A 23,724-nucleotide genomic window follows, 5' to 3' on the forward strand; every position below is an offset into this window, starting at 1 on the left:
TACTCCGAGCTACAGTGCTGTGTGTCTTACCACCGTTACTTCATGCCATCCTCACAACTGTGCTTTAAAAATCACGTTCTACTGGTGTCCGTACTTGGGGTAAAGACATGAAAACTCAGAGAAGCTAAGGCCGCTGCCCAAGTCACACAGCAGAGCGGGGACACCTCCAGCAGGATCTTAGCACAAAGCAGGAGAAGGGGCAGGCTTCAGCCTGTCACTCCAGCTCAGCCCTGAGCTCCAGGTGCAGCCCTCAGCAGGTGGGCAGGTGAGCAGGTGGGCAGAGCTGGGCAGAGGCCTCTGCAGGAATGGCCTCAGGATCCTTGAGGGCCCGAGTTTGCCCAAAGGCCTCTGTCTCCCTGGCTGTCCTGAGCACAGAGACCTAGTAGGTGCTCATGACAGGGTGGCCATCCTTACCTGGGCAGTGACCTAAAGCTGGCTCTTCCACCTTCACTGGAGGAGGGTGTCTGCTCCCCACCAGCCCCCGAACACCTGGACCCCATCTTTACCTTCTCGATGACTCGATCCCCCCCGAATCGAGTGACCAACTCGGCTGGGGATGCCACAGCGAAGTCTCGGTGCAGGTCCATCTTCCTCAGCTCTCGGCCTCTCTTCACCAGGTGTAGTCCCGACATGCTAGTCCTGGGAGGGCAGCAGTGGGGGCCCGCTGAGCTGAGGAGTCTGGGGTGCTGGGAGGGGAGAGTCTGGAGCCCGGCCTCAGGGCCCACAGAGCCATTGGACCCCCATCTACTCAGCACTCCCCCTACCCCAAGACCCTGCAGCCTGTGGGGGCGATCAGGCAGGACTGAAATGAAAGGGAGGCCCCCCCTGCCTGCCCCCTACTGGCCAGGAGATTCGTAATATTTTATTAATAGTTTAATTTTTAATTTTAGTATTATTCCATGACTTTTTTTAAAGTTTCTTTTTTCCTTCTAATTTTATTAGGTAGGACAGACAGAAATTGAGAGAAGACATGGAGAAAAAGGAGAGATAAAAATAGACACCTGCAGACCTGCTTCACCGCTCATGAAGCAGACCTCCTGCAGGTGGGGAGCAGGGGCTCGAACATGGTTCCTTGCACTTAGTAATATGTGCATTTACCCGGGTTTATTTTATGAATTTTTAAAATATTTATTTGTTCCCTTTTGTTGTCCTTGTTTTATTGTTGTAGTTATTATTATTGTTGTTGATGTTGTCATTGTTGGATAGGACAGAGAAACGGAGAGAGGAGGGGAAGACAGAGAGGGGGAGAGAAAGACAGACACCTGCAGACCTGCTTCACCGCCTGTGAAGTGACTCCCCTGCAGGTGGGAAGCCGGGGGCTCAAACTGGGATCCTTATACCGGTCCTTGCGCTTTGCACCACCTGCGCTTAACCCACTGCGCTACCGCCTGACCCCCTAAAAAAAATTCTTATGTGCTTGTTTCGGCAGCACATAAACTAAAATTGGAACGATACAGAGAAGAAGACCAGCATAGCCCCCGCACAAGGATGACATGCAAATTCGTGAAGCATTCCATATCTTTCTGTACCCAAAGAGGAAGTTTGCTGTCAAAGCATAAGCATTCCAGCATGAATAAAAACCGTCTGACAAAAAAAAAAGAAAAAAATTCTAATTTATTGGCTAGAGACAGAGAGAAATTGAGAGGGAAGGAGAAGAGAGAGGGAGAGAAACAGATAGTCACCTGCAGCCCTGCTCCATCACTCATGAAGCTTTTCCCCAGCAGGTGGGGACCATGGGCTTGAACCTGGGTCCTTCTGCACTGTAACACGTGCGCTCAACCAGGTGCGACACAACCCGGCTCCGCCCTCATGTTCTCTAAAATCCCACAGGAAGAAGCCCCTCCTGACACTTTGTGTGTGCAAACAGCTCCACCAAGTACACGGGGGGCTGTGCTGTGAGTGAGCAGTGTGTCCCTCCATCCAGGGGGACAAGGAGCTAGCCACCCCCTCAGTGTCCCCTCCCCTTGCTTCTCAACAGAGGTGCACGTGACCCTTGAACACCAAGGCTGGAACTGCCGGGTCCAGATGCACAGATTATGCTGTGTAAACACGCAGCATAACCGACGCTATTCCAAGTCCAGTCCCACACTGCAAACACACTCCCTCCCTCCTGCCTAAAAGGCTATTTTATCTTTTAATTTTTTTAATACTTATTTTCTTTGATAGTTACAGAAAGAGTGGTGAAGTAGGGCTGCAGGTGTCTCTGTCTCTCTTCCTATCTCCTCCTCTCAATTTCTCTTTGTCTCTGTCCAATAATAAATTAAGATTTTAAAAAGAGAGAGAAATTGAAAGGGAACAGAGAGAGAGACCTGCAGCCCTGTTTCACTCCTGGTGAAGCTTCTCCCCTTACAGGTAGGAAGCGGGGTCTCGAACCTTGGTCCTTGTGCAGGCTAACAGCTGGGTGTACCACCACCTTGCCCAATATTTATTTATTTATTTATTTACGCCAGACAGAGAAAGAGAGAGGCCAGAGCACTGCTCAACTCTGACATAGGGAGGGTGCTGGAATTGAACATGGGACCTCTGGGGTCTTGGACGTGCAAGTCTGTTGTGCTACCACTGTGATATCTTCCCAGTGCCCTTGAGATGTCCTGAAAACAACTCTTCTCTCTAGCTCATAGATCTGTAAGACTGCAGCAGATGACATCCATACAGAAATCCAAGTTCAGCCATTGATATCCATGTGGCTTGAGTCAATCTGCAGCCCATCTGGACTTCAGTTCAAGGGAGAGTTAGCAGCGTGTATTGGAGCCCTGCCTCCCCAGATCTCTGCCCCACTAGGAAAAGAGAGAGGCAGGCTGGGAGTGTGGATCCACCTGCCAACGCCCATGTTCAGCGGGGAAGCAATTACAGAAGCCAGACCTTCCACCTTCCGCACCCCATAATGACCCTGGGTCCATACTCCCAGAGGGATAAAGAATAGGAAAGCTATCAGGGGAGGGGATTGGATATGGGGTGGGCATTGTGTGGAAATGTACCCCTCTTATCCTATAGTCTTGTCAATATTTCCTTTTTCTAAGTAAAATTTTTTTAAAAAAAGAAGTTGAACTCATAGACTTTCAATTTCAGGGGCTATGACAGAGGTTGGCACCAGGAACCCACACGCTGTCCACAGGTCAACTGTGTGTTGTGATTTGATAAATCCAGCAATCTGTATTTTATTGGCTTCTGATCACCATTGAGATAATGGTGGTGACACACCAGATGTTCCCTTGTCTCCTGTGGCCAATGGCTTCTTGTATTGCCGTGGTCTTCCTAGAATCTCTTACTAATCCATCCCACTCTGGTACAAATCAGACAACGGGGGCCAGGGGAGGGGGTGGCTAGGCGGTGGTGCACCTAGTTAAGCACACACATTACAGTGCACAAGGACCCAGGTTCAAGTCCATGGTCCCCACCTGAAGGGGGAAAGCTTCACAAGTGGTTAATCAAAGCTGCAGGTGTGTCTCTGTGTCTCTTTCTCTATCTCCCCCTCCTCTCTCCATTTCTCTCTGTCTCTGTCCAATAATAAATAAAAATATTTTTTAATAATTATTTTATTCTCTTTTGTTGCCCTGGTTTATTGTTGTTGTTATTGATACCATTGTTGTTGAATAGGACAGAGAGAAATGGAGAGAGGAGAGGAAAACAGAGAGGGGGAGAGACAACGACATCAATAACAATAATAACCACAACAATAGAACAAGGGCAACAAAAGGGAGTAAATAAATAAATATTTATTAAAAAAACAAAAGGCCACTGGGAGCAGTGGAATTATATAGACATCTCCCAGAGATGTTTACATTCACAAGGTCCTGAGTTCAATCCTCAGCATCACATGTGCTAGAATGAAACCCTGGTTCATGGCTTCCTCCTCCTCCTCCTCCTGCTCCTTCTCTCTCTCTCTCTCTGATAAAGCCTATGTTAATAACATCTCAAAAACAAATAAAAATGCAGGAAGATGGCTCAGCAGACAGAGAGCAGGACTTGCCTGTGTGGGGCCCCAGACTTGATGCCCAGAACCGCGTAGCGTATGTCAGAGGCGCTCTGACACACCCTAGAGCGAATAAACAGACACAGGCGGTACTGCTGTGACCTGTGTGACTGTGGCAGAGTGGCCCCGATGCTCTGTGGCCGGGCTCCCTCGTATTAATAGCGTCTGCTCCTGAGACGTGTCTGGGAGTCACCTTGGGCCTGGTCCTTGGCACCGAGGCCTGGGCACTTTGGCCGAGTCACAGCACAGTCACTTCAGGGGCCCAGAGCGGAGTCAGAGGTCAGGGCTCTGGCATCAGCCAGCCCAGCCCTCAGTCCCTCAGTCCCCCCCCACACCTCTCTTCCCACTCAGTGGAACATACTCATGACTACACACAAGGACCTGGGTTCAAGCCCCTGGTCCCCAACTGCAGGGAATGGTGGAGTCTGGCAGGTACCAAGGCCTAGTGATAATCCTAGTGGCCAAAAAAAAGGGGCAGGGCAGGGGTGGGGCAGGGGACACAGCATAATGTTTAGACAAACAGATTCATATGCCTGTGGTTCCAAAGTCCCTGGTTCAATCCCCTGCAACACCATAACCCAGAGCTGAACAGTGAGTGCTTGGGTAAAATAAATAAATAAATATAATTTAAAAGGCAGGCTAAGTGGAGAAGAACACTGGCAGTCCAGTGACGAGAGCAACTTGGACCTCACCCACAGGTTCCAATTGAGCAAACCCTTGAGAATTCCCCAGAGACATGTGCTCCTCCCAGCCCTGCTGGCTAGATCAGGCTGAGAACATCGGGCCCAAGGCCCCACTCCCTCAGCAACCTGCCTGGGCACCTCCACAAGGCAGTGGCAACCTCTACATTTTCAAAATGATGAAGGAGAAAAATAAAAAAGGGATACTCTTTGAGGACACGTGAAAACCATCTTGAGGCATCGGGCAGTAGTGCAACGGGTTAAGTGCACATGGAGAAAAACGCAACGACCGGCGTAAGGATCCTGGTTCGAGCCCCCGGCTCCCCACCTGCAGGGGAGTCGCTTTACAAGTGGTGAAGCAGGTCTGCAGGTGTCTGTCTTTCTCTCCCCCTCTCTGTCTTCCCCTCCTCTTACCATTTCTCCCCGTCCTATGCAACAACGATGACATCAACAACAACTACAACAACAATAGAAACAAGGGAAACAAAAGGAAAAATAAATAAAAATAAAATAAAATAAATAGAAAATTATCTTGAGTGCAAGTTTCAGTGTCCGTAGCTCAGATGTAGTCTGCAGGTTTCTCTCTTTCTCTCTCCCTCTCTATCCCCCCCTGCTCTCTCAGTTTCTCTCTGTCCTGTTGAATAAAATAGGAAGGGGGGGGGGGAAATGGCCACCAGGAGTGGTACATTCTTAGTGTTGGCACTGAGCCCCAGCAATAAACCTTGGTGGGAATAAAACAAAGAGGGAGTCGGGCGGTAGCGCAGCAGGTTAAGCGCAGGTGGTGCAAAGTGCAAGGACCGGCATCAGGATCCCAGTTCAAGCCCCCGGCTCGAACCTGCAGGGGAGTCGCTTCACAGGCGGTGAAGCAGGTCTGCAGGTGTTTATCTTTCTCTCCCCCTCTCTGTCTTCCCTTCCTCTCTCCATTTCTCTCTGTCCTATCCAACAATAACAACAATAATAATGACAACAACAAGGGTAACAACAAGAGCAGCAAAATGAGGGAGATGGCCTCCAGGAGCAGTGGATTCTTAGTAGAGGCACCAAGCCCCAGCAATAACCCTGGATGCAAAAAAAAAATTATTTATGGTGCCGTGCGGTGGCACATATGGTTGAATGCACAAGTACCCGGGTTCATGTCTGCAGTCCCCATCTGCAGGGCAGAGGAGACTTCACAAGTGGTGGAAGAGTGCTGTGGGTCTCTTTTTCTCTCCCTCTCTATCTCCCATTCCCCTCTAAAGTTCTCTCTACCCAGTCAAATAAAAATAAATAATAAAATGGTTATTTATTTATAGAGGGGAAAGAGGGAAATAAAAAAACTAGACCATCACTCTGGCACATGCCATGCTAGAAACCAAACTCAGGGGCCTTTTGGAATATACCTAAAATAGACCTACTAGCCTTTTCCAAAATGGGAGACCTTAAATCTCATCTGCAGGGGCTGGGTGGTGGCACACCTGGTTGAGCCACATGTTACAATGCGCAAGGATCCAGGTTAAAATCCCCGGTCCCCACCTGCAGGGGGAAAGTTTCACAAGTGGTGAAGCAGTGCTGCAGGTGTCTCTCTGTATCTCCTCTCTATCCCACCTTTCCCTCTCGACTTCTGGCTGTCTCTATCCAATAAATAAATAAAAATAACAATAAATAAATAAAGTTTTTTTTTAATCTCACCTGCAATATTTTTGCCTTTAGGTTCCTGATTATTAAACTATTTGTTCTACTTCATATCTTAATGCTTTATCAGCCACCAAATTGTAGATGCTACCATGATGCAAACCTGCTTTCCCTGGGCAGATGACCTCACCAATGTACCCTAGAACCCACCTCTCCAGAGCCCTGCCCCACTAGGGAAAGAGAGAGACAGGCTGGGAGTATGCATCAACATGTCAATGTTCATGTCCAGCAGAGAAGCAATTACAGAAGCCAGACCTTCCACTTTCTGCATCCCATAATGATCCTGGGTCCATGCTTCCAGAAGGATAAAGAACAGGAAAATTTCCAATAGACGGGTTGGGATGTGGAATTCTGGTGGTGGGAATTGTGCACGTGTGGCACAAAGCGCAAGGACCGACATAAAGATCCCGGTTCAAGCCCCCGGCTCCTCACCTGCAGGGGAGTTGCTTCACAGGCGATGAAGCAGGGAGCAGGTGTCTGTCTTTCTCTCTCCCCTCTCTGTCTTCACCTCCTCTCTCCATTTCTCTCTGTCCTATCCAACAACAATGACACCAATAACAACAACAATAATAACTACAACAATAACACAAGGGCAACAAAAGAGAATAAATAAATAAATAAATAAATAAATATTAAAGAAGGAGGAGGAGGAGAGAAGAAGAAGAAGAAGAAGAAGGAGAAGAGGAAGAAGAAGGAGGAGGAGGAGGAGGAGAAGGAGAAGAAGGAGAAGAAGAAGAAGATGATGAAGAAGAAGGAGAGAAAGAAAGAAAGAAAGAAAGAAAGCAAACTCAGGACCTTATGCTTGAGGGCTCAACACTTCAGCCACTGCACCACCTCCCAGGCCTATATACTTGCAGGCTCGTCTCTTTAATGGAGCACTAAGGGCCTCAGAAAAAGCATGATGCAATACAGCAGCTGGCAAATGCAAAGGACCAGAGAGTGAATGCTTCAGGGTTACAGCCCAGCCTCAGTCCCACTCCTCCACACCACAGCTCTATCTCAGCATGTTAAGATTTCAATCCCTGTTCAACAATTTGTTTGGCTTTGTATGTTAACTCTCTTTTCAGCCACCAGGTTCCAGATGCCATCATGATGCTGACCAGACTTCCCTGGACTGATGACCCCACCAATGTGTCCTAGAGCTCCGCTTCCCCAGAGCCCTGCCCCACTAGGGAAAGAGAGAGGCAGGCTGGGGGTATGGACTGACCAGTCAACACCCATGTTCAGCGGGGAAGCAATTACAGAAGCCAGACCTTCCACCTTCTGCATCCCACAACGACCTTGGGTCCATACTCCCAGAGGGATAGAGAATGGGAAGGCTATCAGGAGAGGGGATGGGATATGTAGACAGGTTGTTGGCTATTGTGTGGAGTTGTAAGCCTCCTATCCTACGGTTTTGTTAATGTTTCCTTTCTTAAATAAATAAATAATATTTCAATCCCATGGGGTTTTCACATGCCACCAGTGTTCTTTTGAATTCACCCCCCCACCCTCCACAATTTAAGCGTGAAAACCATTCTTAGCTTGCATATAGAAACAGGCAGCAAGCCAATCAGTGGAGCCTGCTTGGCGTACACCTAATCTCGAGTCAATAATTGAATTACAGCAGAGCACATTTTGTATGCTACAAGACTGTTGATGAAAACATGCTTTCAGGGCCAAGGGATAGATACCTCACCAGGCAGGCCTTGCTATGTGCACAGCCCACATCTGAGTCTCTGCACCACACGCGAGGACTGCGGGTGCCATCGAGGAGTACCACAGGCACCAGGGGAAACTCGGGAGCTGAAGTGTGTCACTGTCTCTGTTCAATGAAAAAGTTAGTCTGGCAGCAGAAGGCCCTGGCTGTGCAGAAAAAGAAAGAAAGAAAATATGGTCCTGGAGGTGGTGCAGTGGATAAAGCATGAGACTCTCAAGTATGAGGTCTTTAGTTCAGTCCCCGGCAGCACATGTACCAGAGAGATGTCTGGTTCTTTCTCATCAATCAATAAATAAGATCGTTAAAAAAATACAAAAATAAATAAAATCTTTTTAAAAAGAGAGAATGAGAAAGGGAAAAGGAAAAAGGAAGAAAGAGAGAGGAAGGAAGGAAGGAAGGAAAGGAAAGGAGAGAGGGAGGGGAGGGAAGTGGGAGTCAGGCGGTAGCGCAGCGGGTTAAGCACACGTGTCGCAAAGCGCAGGGACCGGCTTAAGGATCCCGGTTCCAGCCCCCGGCTCCCCACCTGCAGGGGAGTCGCTTCACAGGCGGTGAAGCAGGTCTGCAGGTGTCTGTCTTTACCTCCCCCTCTCTGTCCTCCCCTCCTCTCTCCATTTCTCTCTGTCCTATCCAACAACTACGACAATAATAATTACAACAATAAAACAAGGGCAACAAAAGGGAATCAATAAATATTTTTAAAAAGAGGAAGGAAGTATGGAGAAAGAGATAAAGAGAAAGGAAAGAAAGCAAAAATAAATATTTGCACACACGTGTACAAATATATATATATATATATATACATATATATGTATGTAAAAGTCAAAGGCACCTGCCTTCCACTGGCAGGGTCCTTGAGGCCAAAGGAAGTCTTGAGGTACCTGTGTGCTCGGAGCCTCCTCCAATCCACCTCGCCGCCTATCAGGGGCTCCTGTCCGCGGGCTCCAGACCCCAGAGGCCAGCCCTGAGTCTGCGTGGGCTGGGGGGCAATGGGGAGCAGGGGGTGGGGGTGCAGAGAGGATGGGGCGTCGCCCAAGTTTGCAAAAGAGAACTAACACCCCGGCCATGGAGACTGCAGCTCACTTACTCGGTTTTGCAAGTGGGGAAGCAGACCTTGCACTTGGCTGGACTCATGTTGACCGCCCCGCCAGCCCAGCCCACCCGGCTTCTGCTGGGGTACGGAGCGTGCACCCCGCGGGCACGGCGAGACCGAGCCAAGAGTTGGGGCCCAGCGGAGCAGCCAGATCGCCGCCAGGTCGGGGTAGATGTTCCTCCATCCCAGGCTGCGTCCAACGCGCCAGAGTCCAGAGGCCCCGCCCCGCCCTGACAAGCCCCACCCCCCGCTCCATTTTGCTCCGCCCACTGAGAGGCCCCGCCCCCAGCCATGTCGACTTCCTATCCGGTGCCCGCCCATTGATAGGCCCTGCCCCCGCCCCATTGTGCCCCGCCCACTAAAAGACCCCGCCCCCGACAGTGTCAACTTCCTATCCAGTGCCAGCCCATTGATAGGCCCTGTCCCAGTGAGCCCCGCCCACCTAGCGGCCCCGCCCCTCGCCTGCTCCAGCTTCCTAGGTCGGGCCCCGCCCCCGGGGCCAGCCAATCGCCTGGCTGCCCCTGACCTTGGATGTCCCGCAAGAGCCTCTGGACTTGCTCAAAGACAAATAGCAAGAACCCCTCTTGGCTGCGTTCTTCAGCAGTTTCCCAAACTGGAGTGGAGGAGTTCTGAAGGGGTGGTGCTCTGGGGCGCACACACACGAGGGAGGGATGGAAAGTCTGGGTCATTTCAACCTGAGTCACAGAGCTACACACACTCCAAGGTCAAGTCAGCTCTGCACTTCCCAGGGGCTGTTTTTAATTATTCCTTCAGCTCTAGCCCACGAAAAGGGCTTGTTTCCTGCGTCAGCTACCCCCTCCCCCAGTGAGCTCCCCGCACCAGCTTTAAGTCTCCTGAGTCCCCTCGTGAGCACCTCCTGGAGAGAGTCCCCAGTTGTATCCCTAAGATGGGCTATACCGTAAGACTGGCATGGACTGTTCTTTTGCACGTTGGTCCCCCGCAGCAATCCTGTCATTTATGTCCAGAGTGACAGCTGGTGACTTAACCCAGGCAGGCTGATTGCAGTTAAAATGAGTGAATAAGCACTTAAGTTATATAAAGTAAAAAGAATCCCAAATATAGCAATAAAAAATTGTAAATGCTGCCTAGATTCACAGCAAGCAAACACAAGCTAATAGTGGGAGGCTGGAGAGATAGCTCATTGGGTAGGATGCCTGTATGGTCATGCCCATCACCCAGGTTCGAGTCCCAGCACCACCTGGGAGGGGCATGTCAACAGAGGAGACTGGTGTTTTAGTGTTTTCTCTCTCTCTCTCTCTCTCTTTCTCTCTCTCTCTCTGAATAAAAAAGTGGGCTGGAGTGGGAAAATGCATGAGACCCTGGTCCCAAACAATAATAATGCTAATATTAATAAGGCCAGGTAGTGACACACCTAGATGAGCACACATGTCACAATTCACAAGGACCCGGGTTCAAACTCCCAGTCCCCACCTGTAGAGGGGACGCTTCAGAAGTGGTGAAGCAGCACTGCAGGAGTCTCTATTTCTTTCTCTCTATCTCCTCCCTTCCATCTCAATTTCTCTTTGTCTCTATCTAATAAATAAAATGTAAAAACTGAGAATAATCGTAAATAAAAGTCAATTCCTGTCGTGAGGCACCTCAGGGCCATGCCTCCAGGAGTACTGTCCTATGACCACAGTATAAGTACTAACTTCCTCCCGAGGAGTGTAAGCAACCTCTGGGTTGCGTACTAACCATAGATTAAATAAAGGTGCAGTAAGAGGCTTAGGGGGGGAAAAAATCTGTTCTTCAGTTCCTAGAAAGCTCTTCACCACTTCCAAAAACAAATCCCATTATAAACTAATTTTTTTTGCAAGTTTCAGACCAAAATCAAAAAAGTTTCCATCTTTCAGACAGCTCCCAAGTAAGTGCAAGAACTCAAAATAGAAACAGTAATTACAAACTGGAGCAAAGGTACTGCAAAACATCTCGATCTTATCCAATGCCAGGATTATTCAGAGTCCCAGTCTCTACTGATAAAGCCCCAGCAGCCCCTGAACACTCCATCAATTTCTTAGCTAACGCCCCCGCCCCCCAGAGACATCCTAACACACCTTACTCTCCGGAGAGGGGCTTCGCCTCGGCCATGGACCTTTGCTTGTCATCAGAGCGATGACGGCCTGATTTTCCTATGCTGGCAATATTGGGGAGCAGCCCAAGGAACAGGAGGAATAGTATGCACCCCCAGGCACCACGCCATCTCTGCACAAGCATCAAGAGCTGGGACGTTAGGCTCAAACCTGGCTACCGCTAGAGTCTCGGGCTGTATGAGAGCTTCTGCTCAGACGTACCAGAGGATCACCTTAACTTGCTCATATTGTGAATGGAAGGTCAAGATCAAGGTCAATGACACAACACACACAATGGACAAGATGCACGTGCCAGTAGGTGGCTGTGGCGCAGTGAACAGACCTAGACCCTGAGGGAGCTCCGTCAGCTCCCAGCTGCTGGGAGAGCATCCACAAGCCCCTCTCTCTGCCTCATCAGTAAGCTACACAGCTACTCTGGACTTGCGTGGCAATGATTGGTGTAGTCTATGGCGAGAGAAAGGGTACACTGAGGATCAAGCAGAAGTGGCTTTTCTACAACTGGCAGCTCACTGGGGAGGAAGAATGTTTCAGGGCTTCACACCTGTGTCAGTGTGAGAACCAACCTTCCCCTGCCCCAAAACTTAATCTCTATTTACAAATGGAACAGTGCAAAGACAGGGACCCTCTTTTTTTTTCCCTGTCTCTTAGAAGACATCTTTGAAGGTAGAAAGAGTTGAAAATAAGGTTCTGCCACTCTCTTCCGAAAGGAAAAACCAATGGAAAGGTCAGAGGAAGGTCTGTGGTGTTCCACTAAGGACAAGTAAAAAAGACTTCCAATGTGGCCCTGAGAGGTAGCACAGAGGATCAAGTCTTGGACTCTCAGGCATGCGGTCCCAGGATCAATTACCAACATTGCATGTGTGGGAGTGATGCTCTAGTTCTCTTATAAATAACAAATAAATATTCTTTTAAAAATTAACATATAAGGAGTTGGGCGGTAGCGCTGCAGGTTAAGCACAGGTGGTACAAAGCGCAAGGACCAGCGTGAGGATCTTGGTTCCAGCCCCCGGCTCCCCACCTGCAGGGGAGTCGCTTCACAGGTGGTGAAGCAGGTCTGGAGGTGTCTATCTTTCTCTCTCCCTCTCTGTCTTCCCCTTCTCTCTCCATTTCTCTCTGTCCTATCCAACAACAACAACATCAATAACTACAACAATCAAACAACAAGGGCAACAAAAGGGAATAAATAATAAATATTTTTAAAAGTTAACATATACAGAAGTCCTTCTAGACAGTGTGGCATTCTGTGACCTGCTTGCTGCTCACAGAACCAGAAAGAGATATGACTGCTGAGGATGTGTGGTGGATTATGGGGGTAGTACTTGGGGACAGGGATGGTGATGCACCTGGCTTCCCCCAGCTCCCAGGCCGTCACCCCCTAGGCAGATAACTAACTGTCCCCTGTGCCACTGTGCCCCACCCCGCCACACCTCGCCCCTGCTCTACCTGATGTACTCCAGCCCGATGGAGCCCAGCCACAACCATGGGGACAGGATAGCACTCTGGAGGTTGCCCATTCCACCCCAGGTACCCAGGCACCTCCACCCATGGGCCTCAGCCTGCCGCCGAGGTGGACACGGGCATGATGCTGCCTCTACAGGCAGAGATGGGGCAGTCGAGAAGCAGGGGTCATGGGCCCAGACCCTGGTGGCCTCAGGTGCCAGGCCCTTGCGATGACACTGGGCACTGAGTCCAGTGACAATGATCTCACAGTGGGTGCTGCCTACAGTGCTGTGCTCACAGCGACCCTGAGCTGGCCTGGCCTGGTTCTGGAGGACACCAAGGCACAGCCAGATGGCAGCGTGGCCCAGCCACCTCAGTCAGGCCACCTGTCTCTCAGGCTCTGGTGGGGACTGAGCTGGGGGCACCCGGCCTCCTCCGCACTGGGCTCCCCAGGGCAGGGGCTGTGGCTCACCATCTCTGCAAGTTTAGTGCCAGCTATGGTGCCTGGTATAGGAAGTACTGCCGCGAATGACCCAAGCCAGTGACTGCATGGGACCAACACACCTGGCTGGTGGCAAAGTGGCTGGAACAAGAGGTCCTGGGTTCAATCCCTAGTATTGCATATGACAGAGTGAGGCTCTATTTCTCTCTCTCTCTCTCTCTCTCTCTCTCTCTCTCTTCTCTCTCCTCTCTCATTAATGAATAAGATTTTTTCTTTTTTTTAATATTTATTTTTCATTTAATTCCTTTTGTTGCCCTTGTTTTTTTGTTGTTGTTGTTGTTGTTGTAGTTATTATTGTTGTCATCGTTGTTGGATAAGATAGAGAGAAATGGAGAGAGGAGGGGGAAGACAGAGAGGGGGAGAGAAAGACAGACACCTGCAGACCTGCTTCACCGCCTGTGAAGCGACTCCCCAGCAGGTGGAGAGCCAGGGCTCCAACCGGGGTATTTATGCCGGTCCTTGCACTTTGCGCCATCTGCACTTAACCTGCTGCGCAACTGCCCGACTCCCAAATAAATAGGATTTTTAAAAAGCCAGGAAAATTCAGGAGCAAACCTTGTGAGGTTCTATGCTGCCTCCCAGCCACCCCTTCAATAGGTGGGAGCTGACACTGAGGCTGGGGAGGCCCGGTCTTGCCGAAGGTCACTTGGCTTGAGCCCACTGCTCACACAGAGGGGGAAGGGCCTCACCCCTCGGTGGTCTTGTGTGCAAGTCTCTTGAAAATACTGAGCAGGCACTGAGTCTAGTGATGATGATCTTACAGTGGGTTGTACCAGCCTCTAAAGCCTGACTTGAACCTGGGCCATATGCCTGGCAAGTCCCCCGCCCTAACCAGTGAGCTCTCCAGCCCACTGAAGAAAGGGAAAAATGAAGGCAGGCATTCCGAGATGGTGGGGAAAGCGTCCCCCTCCCTGAGCTCTGGTCATTTCCAGAGGCCGGTGCCAGTGTTGGTTCACTGGCCTCAAGTCCTGACTACTCGCACATGAGTTACAGGCAACCACAGGTCCCCAAGGAGGCTGGAATATTCCAGAAAGTGGGTCTAAGGGGCCCACTTGGTTAACCATTCACAATACAGCACACAAGGATCCAGGTTCAAGCCCCTGGTTCCCACCTGCAAGGGGAAAGCTTCACGAGTGGTGAAACAGGGCTGCAGGTGTCTCTCTGTCTCTCTCCCTCTCTGTCCCGCCCCCTTCTCAATTTCTCTCTGTCTCTATCCAATAATAAATAAATAAATAAATAAGTAAAATATTTCTTTTAAAAATAGAAAGTCGGAGTCCGGTGGTAGTGCAGCGGGTTAAGCGCACGTGGCGTGAAGCGCAAGGACCGGCTTAAGGATCCCGGTTCGAGCCCCCGGCTCCCCATCTGCAGGGGAGTCGCTTCATAGGTGGTGAAGCAGGTCTGCAGGTGTCTGTCTTTCTCTCCCCCTCTCTATCTTCCCCTCCTCTCTCCATTTCTCTCTGTCCTAACAACGACATCAATAACAAAAACAATAATAACTACAACAACAATAAAAAATGAGCAACAAAAGGAAAAAATAAATATAAATTTTTTTAAAAGGGGCGGAGAGTACATAGCATAATGGTTATGCAAACAGACTTTCATGCCAAGGCTCCAAAGTCCCAGGTTCAATCCCCTGCACCACCATAAGCCAGAGCTGAACAGTGCTCTGGTTAAAAAATTTTTTTAAATTTTAAAAAAACAACAGAAAGTTAGTCTCCTGACCAAGGGACTTGTTCTCACAGTAGCTGCTCGTGACATGTTGAGAGCGGGGAGGGGGCCGGGTAGGGGGGAAGATGGCACAGAGCAAGGTGGGGCAGCACCCCCCAACCCCACGCTGCCCCCTGAGGGCTGTTACCTGATGGTGGGGACAGGCTCGCCTATGCCGGGGATAGCCTCCAGGGTCAGGGCTCCTAGGCTAGCCCGGCTCCCCTTACGGGACGAGGCAGAAGCAGCGGTGTCCTCATCAGAGGAGCAGTCATCGAAGGAGCCCAGGATGAAGTTGGTCATCAGCTGCCGCTTGATGTGGGCCTGCCTCTCATCCTCCCTGGAACAAGTACCTGCCCTCGGCCCCAGAGGCCTGGACGCTGATGACAGCCCATTGGTTTTGGGGGGCTCAGGGCCCTGGGTCCCGTTGGCCTGGGACACTGGGGCATCCTCGGGAAGCAGGGGGCTCCTCGGGGACTTCTGGTGAGGGGGTGGCCCGGAGGGTCTCTGCTGATGAGCATCTCTGGGGCTTCTGGGGGAGGTTGGCTCAGCCAGGTCAGGCACGGTGGGCAGAGGGTGATTGTCCGGTCTCTGTGGCTGCTCCTCAGAGGTGTCCCTCGTGTAGGCTGTGGCCGGCTGGGAGTCCGTCATTTTCCGCCGGGTTTTGAGCCAGGAAAAGGTCAGGCAGTAGAAAAACAAGCCAGACAGAAAAAGCAGCAGGATCATTCAAACAACCTGTGAGGAGAACACAGGAGGGATTTTAAAACATGCTTCCAGGTGCCAGGGCAGGAGTTCAGTGTATCAGAGCACAGGACTTGCAGCAAGGTCCCCAGTTCTGCTTCAACCTTCAGCACTGTAAAGGCCAGAGCTGGGCGATGCTTTATTTGGTCTGCTCTCTGCTTCATAAAAATAAATACACAGGCGGCGCAAAGCGCGAGGACTGGAGTAAGGATCCCGGTTCGTTCGAGCCCTGGGCTCCCCACCTGCAGGAGAGTCGATTTGCAAGCAGTGAAGCAGGTCTGCAGGTGTCTATCTTTCTCTCCCCCTCTCTGTCTTCCCCTCCTCTCTCCATTTCTTTTCTGTCCTATCCAACAATGACGACATCATCAACAACAATAACTACAACAATAAAATAATAAGGGGCAACAAAAGGGAATAAAATATTTTTTAAAAATTAAAAAAGAAAGATAGGGAGTCTGGTGGTAGTGCAGCGGGTTAAGCGCAGGTGGTACAGAGCGCAAGGACCGGCATAAGGATCCCGGTTTGAGCCCCCGGCTCCCCACCTCCCAGGGAGTCTCTTCACAATCGGTGAAGCAAGTCTGCAGGTGTCTATCCTCCTCTCTGTCTTCCCCTCCTCTCTCCATTTCTCTCTGTCTTATCCAACAACAATGATAACAATAATTACAACAATACAACAAGGGCAACAAAAGGGAATAAATAAATAAATATAAAAAATAAAGAAATATAAAGATGAGGCCAGGAGGTGGTGCACCTGATTAAGCACACACATCACAGTGTGTAAGGACTGGGTTCAAGATCCCACCTGCAGGGGCAAATTTCAGGACTGCTGAAGCACGGCTGCAGGTGTCTCTCTCCCTCTCTATCTCCCACTCCCTTCTCAATTTTCCTGTCTCTATCCAATAATAATTTTTTTAATTACAGAAATATAAAGACTACCCCATCTTGGATGGAGCTTGAAGGAATCATGTTTGTGAGGTAAGTAAGAAGCAAAAGAATGGATATGGAATGATCTCATTCATAGACAGAAGTTGAAAAACAAGATCAGAGGGGAAAACATTAAGCAGAACTTGGACTAGAGTTGGTGTATTGCACCAAAGTAAAAGACTCTGGGGTTGAGGGAAGGGTTCAGGTCCTGGAACATGATGGCAGAGGAGGACCTAGTGGGGGTTGTATTGGTTTCTGTTGTTGTTGTTGTTGTTGTTTTTAAGAATTTTTAATTAATTTATTTTCCCTTCTGTTGCCCTTTTATTTATTGTTGTTGTTGTTATTGATGCTGTCATTGTTAGATAGGACAGAGAGAAACGGAGAGAGGAGGGGAAGACAGAGAGGGGGAGAGAAAGACAGACACCTGCAGACCTGCTTCACCACCTGTGAAGCGACTCCCCTGCAGGTGGGGAGCCGGGGGCTCGAACCGGGATCTTTACGCCGGTCCTTGTGCTTTGTGCCATGTGCACTTAACTCGCTGTGATACCACCCTACTCCCAGAGGTTGGATTGTTATGAGGAAATGTTACACATATACAGACTACTGTATTTTATTGTTGACTGTATATCATTAATACCCCAATAAAATTTTTAAAAGAAAAGAAATATAAAGACAACAATGAGATCACGTCACTCCTGTGAGAATGCCAGACATCGGAAAGGGTAGAAACAACAGATGCTGGAGAGGCTGTGGGGACAAAGGAGCCCCCTGCACTGGTGGTAGAATGTCAATTGGTCCAATGCCTGTGGAGAGCAGTCTGGAGAATGCTCAGAAGGCTCAGAATTTTTCCCTTTCTTCAGTGGGCTGGAGAGCTCACTGGTTAGGGCGGGGGACTTGCCAGGCATATGGCCCAGGTCCGAGTCAGGCTTTAGAGGCTGGTACAACCCACTGTAAGATCATCATCACTAGATTCAGTGCCCGCTCAGTATTTTCAAAAGAGCCTTGCACACAAGACCACTGAGGGGTGAGGCCCTTCCCCGTCTGCATGAGCAGTGGGCTCAAGCCAAGTAGACCTTGGAAGTGGACCTATCCTATGATCCTGCAATTCCTCTCCTGGGGATATATCCTAAGGTACCCAACACACCCATCCAAAAAGATCTGTGCACACCTATGTTCATAGCAGCTCAATTTGTAATAGCCAAAACCTGGAAGCAACCCAGGTGTCCAACAACAGATGAGTGGCTGAGCAAGTTGTGGTCTATATACACAATGGAATACTACTCAGCTATGAAGAATGTCGAAGTCACTTTCTTCACCTTCTCTTGGATGGAGCTTGAAGGAATCATGTAAAGTGAGATAAACCAGAAAGAAAAGGATGAACATGGGATGATCTCACTCATGGACAGAAGTGAAGGAGGACTCAGAGAGCCATAGCCTTACTCATCTTGATGGAACAGCACAAGGCAGGTCCCAACAGGGTGCTGACACTGAGTTAGAGGTGAGGCCCTTCCAGTGGTCTCAGCACAGCTGGGAGGGGCTAGTGTCCCCAACACAGACTCTGGTCCAGAACCCAGTGTACCTGTGACCGTGAGCCAGTGTCTCTGTCAGGCTCACAGGTGGGCCTGCTGCTCTCATATGACCATCTCAGATTGTGCCCATGGCCAAAGCCTGGGGCTGGGGGCTGGGGTTCAGGTTGGGGGTGAGTGACAGCTCACTGAGGCTGTCATGTGGACACGTGACTGTAAACATCGGGCCAGCCAGCCTGCAGCTGGGGGAGCAGCCTGGCAGCCATCCTTGTGTGTTGCTATAGCAACCTGATGGGGGGGTGTGGTGTGTGCCTCTGCTTTACCCCAGCAAGGTGATCCGGGAGGTGGCTCAACAGAGAAAGTAGGAAGTCCTGAGTTCAGTCCCCAGCAGAACATGTACTAGAGTGATCCCTGGTTCACTTTCTCTCTTGCCTCCTAACCCTCTCATTAATAAGCAAATAAACCTTAAAAAAAAAAAAAAGGAGGGCTGAGTGGTAGCGCACTCAGTAAGCACACATAGTACTAAGCTCAAGCATCCCGGTTCGAGCCCCCAGCTCCCCACCTGCAGGGGGGATGCTTCATGAGTAGTGAAGCAGGTCTGCAGGTGTCTGTCTTTCTCTCTCCCTCTCTATCTCCCCCTTCTCTCTCAATTTCTCTCTGTCCTATCCAGTAAAAAGGGAAAAATTAGCCACCACGAGCAGTGGATTCATTGTGCAGGCACCAGGCACCAAGCCCCAGCGATAACCCTGGAGGCAAGGGGGGGAGGAGGAAGGAAGAGAGAGGAGAAAGGGAGGGGGAAGAGGAGAGGGAGAGGGAGAGGGAGAGGGGAGGGGAGGGAGAGGGAGAGGGAGAGGGAGAGAGAGAGGGAGAGAGATTGGAAGAGAGAGAGGGAGAGGGGAGGGAGAGGGAGAGGGAGAGAGAGGGGAAGAGAGAGAGGGGAGGGGAGGGGAGGGAGAGGGAGAGGGAGGGAGAGAGGGGAGGGAGAGGGAGAGGGAGAGGGACTTCCTCAAATAAATAAGCAAGAACAGATTCTCATGCAGAACACTTCAGAGCAGACCAGCATTCATTTTATTGCATAACTAAGCCCAGAAACTTGACTTTCTTTTTAAGATGTATTGGGATGCAGCTAGGAGATAGCTGACCACCGCCCTGCCACTGAGCATATGCCACAGAGTGTGCAAAGCCCCAGGTTCAAACCCCAGTCTGGACACTCCATAAATGGGGGAGTAGTGCTGAGGTGTCTCTCCCTATCTCTTCCTCCATGTAAAATAAAAAAGGAATGACAGAAGTCAGAGTAAGGGCAGTGGAACAGGGCTAGCAGGAGGCCCAGTCCCACCTGCACTGACTTATTCCCTCTGATGGGAGAGAGAGAGAAAGGGGACGGACCAGAATGCCACTCGGCTCTGGCATAGGTGGTGCCAGGCTCTGACCCTGTGATCCCTGAGGTCCCAGGCATGTAAGCCCTGCATTCTAGCACTGAGCTGTCGCCCCACCTCCAGATACCTAATTTCTTTTTTTTTTTTTCTCCATCCAAGTTTATTGCTGGGGCTCGGTGCCTACACTATGAATCCACTGCTCCTGGCAGCCATTTTTCCCCTTTTGTTGCTCTTGTTGTTATTATTATTGTTGTTGTCATTGTTGTTGTTGGATAGGACAGAGAGAAGTCGAGAGAGGAGGGAAGACAGAGAGGGGGAAAGAAAGACACCTGCAGACCTGCTTCACCGCCTATGAAGCAACCCCCCCACAGGTGGGGAGCCAGGGGCTCAAACCGGGATCCTTATGCTGCTCCTTGCACTTCACACCATGTGTGCTTAACCCGCTGTGCTACCACCCGACACCCCCCCCCCCAGATACCTGATTTCTAACCTGTGGCTCTCATCACCACACTAGCCCCACCAGCTAACGGACCAGTGAGTGTGAAGTGAAGGTTATATTGTTCAAATGCAAAGGAGAAGTCAGCCTGGTTTGAAACTTGGCATCTGCTCTGCCCCTGCCCAGCTCATGCCAGGAGGGGCAGAGGCAGAGCCACAGAGCCAGGCCTGACAGTGGAGTCTCTGAAAGGCTCTCTCTCTCTCCCTCTCACTCTTTCTATCTCTCTCTTTTTTAAAAAGACTTTTTTTTTTCCTCCAGGGTTATTGCTGGGCTCGGTGCCTGCACCATGAATCCACCGCTCCTGGAGGCCATTTTTCCCCCTTTTTGTTGCCCTAGTTGTTGCAGCCTCGTTGCGGTTATTATTGCCATTGTTGACGTTGCTTTGTTGTTGGATAGGACAGAGAGAAATGGAGAGAGGAGGGGAAGACAGAGAGAGAGGGGGAGAGAAAGATAGACACCTGCAGACCTGCTTCACCACCCGTGAAGCGACTCCCCTGCAGATGGGGAGCCGGGGGCTCGAACCGGGATCCTTACGCCGGTCCCTGCGCTTTGCGCCACGTGCGCTTAACCCACTGCGCCACTGCCGGACCCCCTAAAGATTTTTTTTTAATATTTATTCCCTTTTTGTTACCCTTGTTTTTTTATTGTTGTACTTATTATTGTTGTTGTTATTGATGTTGTCATTGTTGGATAGGACAGAGAGAAATGGAGAGAGGAGGGGAAAACAGAGTGGGAGAGAGAAAGACAGACACCTGCAGACCTGCTTCACCGCCTGTGAAGCGACTCCCCTGCAGGTGGGGAGCCGGGGGCTTAAACCAGGATCCTTACGCTGGTCCTTGCGCTTTGCGCCACATGCGCTTAACCCACTGTGCTACCTTCCGACTCCCTTCTTTCTATCTCTCTTAACCCCCCCCACACACACACACAGAATTCTTAAGGGAAACTTAATTTCTAAGAAACTGCCAAGGCTTCCCAGAACTTCAGGGTCCAAGTACTTCTGGCTCACTGTGGCCAGAGAACCTACAGAGATATTATCAGTGGTGTTTTCTAGGTAACAGGGCAGGGTCAGAAAGCCATTTCCTCCTAGCTCAGGAAGCTTCTTTCTAAAGGAGAGTCAGCCAGTCCAGGCCATCTCAAAGTTACTCAACAAGACAGACCATATTCAGAGAGCAGGCAGACAAAAAAGAAAAGAGAAAGAGAGAGAGAGAGAGACCATTTTAAGTGACACAAGAGAAAATCATTTGGGGGCCAGGTGGTGGCACACCTAGTTAAGTGCTCACATTACAGAGCGTAAGACCCAGGTTCAAGCCCTTGGTCCCCACCTGCAGGGGGGAAGCTTCACAAGTAGTGAAGCAGGGCTGTGGGTATCTTTTTGTCTCTCTCCCTATCACCTCCCTCTTGATTTTTCTTTGTATCTAACCAATAAATAAATAAATAATAAAAAAATTAAAAAGAAGAATAGCATTTTGGAAGAAGTGGACAGGCTTCACCCACATGTCAATAACCATCCTGGAGTGATGGCTTTCCCTCCCCCCAATAAAATGATCTCGAAGGAACAAGGAAATCAACGTGTTTTCCTGGTCAGAGACACCAGGAAATTAGCGCAAAGGACCTTCTGCAGAACAATGGCCATGCCTGAAAGCCCCAGCGGACACACACTCCAGGGCGAGATCAGAGCTGAGCTCTTTCCCCGGAGTGCAGGAGCAAGCCAAGATGCCCACATTCAGTACTGGACGGAGGGAGCCTGACACAGCAACTGGAAGAGGGGGAGGGGAGAGCAGACGTACAACTGAAAAAGGTGGGAGGTGACGTCTGTTCACAGGTGACAGGCTCCTGCGTGCAGCTAGAGACAAAAAGATTGGGAGTCTGCAAGCAAACCCACACGTCTATCAAGAGCTCTCCGTGGGGAAGAAAAGTGTCTTATACACGTGGTTCCCAGGACAGCGGATTCCCACTTGCAAAAGAATAAAGTTGGGGGAGTCGGGCGGTAGTGCAGTGGGCTAAGTGCACATGGCACAAAGCACAAGGACCGGCATAAGGATCCCCATTCGAGCCCCCGGCTCCCCACCTGCAGGGGAGTCACTTCACAAGGGGTGAAGCAGGTCTGCAGGTGTCTGTCTTTCTCTCCCCCTCTGTCTTCCCTCCTTTCTCCATTTTTCTCTGTCCTATCCAACAACAGTGACATCAATGACAACAATAATAACTACAATAATAAAACAATAAGGGCAACAAAAGGGGGGAAAAAAGCTTATGGGCCTGGGACATAGCATAATGGTTATGCAAAGAGACTTGCCTGAGGATCTGAGGTCTCAGGTTCAGTCCCCTGCACCATCATGAACCAGAGCTGAGCAGGTCTCTGGTAAAAATAAAATAAAATGGGGGAGTTGGGCAGTAGCACAGTGGGTTAAGCGCACATGGCACAAGGCGCAAAGACTGGTTAGGATGCTGGTTTGAGCCTCCGGCTCCCCACCTGCAGGGGAGTCGCTTCACAGGCGGTGAAGCAGGTCTGCAGGTGTCTCTCTGTCTCTCTTCCTCTCTATCTCCCCCTTCTCTCTCAGTTTCTGTCTCTATCCAATAACAAAATAAAATAAAATAATTAAAGTTTTTGTATATTGGGGCTGGTGGTGGTGCACCTGGTTGAGCGCATATTACAATGCACAAGGACCCAGGTTCGAGCTCTCGGTCCCCACCTGCAGGGGGGAAGCTTTGCTAGTGGTGAAGCAGGGCTGCAGGTGTCTCTCTGTCTCTCTATCTCCCCACTCTCTCTTGATTTCTAGCTGTCTCTACCCAATAAATAAATAAAGATAATAAAATTAAAAAGAGAGAATCAGCCAAGCATCTCTCTGGCAATGACCCAGGAATCCGAATACATAAGGATATTTACAACTTAGCACAGGAGGCGGTGTGATAGCTCACGGCGGGGGGGGGGGGGGGGGGGGACACCAGATCTGCCCCGCACCTGACCCCCACACACCACATGGGGGAGCACAGAGCGCCTGGAGGAGGCTTCCTGCTGTGTGTCCCTCTTCCTTTGCTTCTCAGCCTCTCTTTCTGCTTGAGACAGCCCAGAGCCATGAAGCCAAACACTAATAGGTAAAAGACAAACACCTGGATTTTAAATGGAGCAAAGGGTTTGGATGGACACTTCTCCAAAAAGACACACAAGTGACTGACAGCTCCGGGAACGGCTCAGTCCAAGAGGGAGAGGAGGGGGGAGGAGCAAAGGATAGTAGGGGAGGGAAGAGGAGAGAAGGGAGGGGGAGGGGAGGGCAGGGGAGGGGAGGAGAGGAGAGAGGAAGAGAGGGGAGGGGAGGGGAGAGGATCGAGGAGGGGAGGAGAGGAGTGAGAAGGGGAGAAGAGGGGAGGAGAGGACAGGAGAGGAGAGAGGAGGAGAGGACAGGAGAGGAGAGAGGAGGGGAGGAGAGGACAGGAGAAGAGAGAGGAGGGGAGGAGAGGACAGGGGAGGAGAGAGGAGGGGAGGAGAGGACAGGGGAGGAGAGAGGAGGGGAGGAGAGGACAAGAGAGGAGAGAGGAGGGGAGGAGAGGAGAGGGGAGGGGAGGGGAGGGGAGGGGAGGAGAGGAGAGGAGAGGAGAGAGGAGAAAGGAGGGGAGGAGAGGGGAGGGGCGCTCTGTGGGCAGGTTCTCCAGCCTCCTGGCCTCTATGGATAGTGGATGCTCAGAGCAAGAAGGGCCATGCTGGCACTGCTGCTCGCCAAGCTGGTCAGGAGAGGTGTTGAAACTGGCCACTGGCAAGGGGACAAAGCCAGAGGTGTTGTGAAGGCCAGAGCTGC

General features: G+C 50.4%; 1 protein-coding gene and 1 non-coding gene across 7 annotated transcripts in view; one reads left to right on the forward strand and one right to left on the reverse strand.

Annotated features, from left to right (window-relative positions):
- ACACB (acetyl-CoA carboxylase beta) overlaps window positions 1–23,724 on the reverse strand; it is a 96,368-nt gene that overhangs the window by 64,488 nt on the left and 8,156 nt on the right. For 3 of the 6 annotated variants that reach the window (XR_009550301.1, XM_060192550.1, XM_060192554.1), the window contains exons 2-3: window positions 15,022–15,605; window positions 507–639 (exon numbers count right to left, since the gene is read on the reverse strand). Coding sequence is in view for 5 of the 6 variants with exons in the window: in XM_060192550.1 (XP_060048533.1) it covers window positions 507–639; window positions 15,022–15,596 (708 nt within the window). In the remaining variant the exon portion in view is untranslated. Of the gene's footprint in view, window positions 1–506; window positions 640–8,901; window positions 9,000–9,107; window positions 9,301–12,667; window positions 12,827–15,021; window positions 15,606–23,724 lie in introns of those variants that run through there. The other 3 variants (XM_060192551.1, XM_060192552.1, XM_060192553.1) reach the window with 3 other exon arrangements.
- Window positions 1,414–1,523, forward strand: LOC132539139 (U6 spliceosomal RNA). Its single transcript, XR_009550445.1, has one exon. It is a non-coding gene; the product is annotated as a U6 spliceosomal RNA (small nuclear RNA).

This window comes from Erinaceus europaeus, chromosome 6 (genome assembly GCF_950295315.1).
Source record: "Erinaceus europaeus chromosome 6, mEriEur2.1, whole genome shotgun sequence".
In the NCBI taxonomy this organism is placed as follows: Eukaryota; Metazoa; Chordata; class Mammalia; order Eulipotyphla; family Erinaceidae; genus Erinaceus; species Erinaceus europaeus.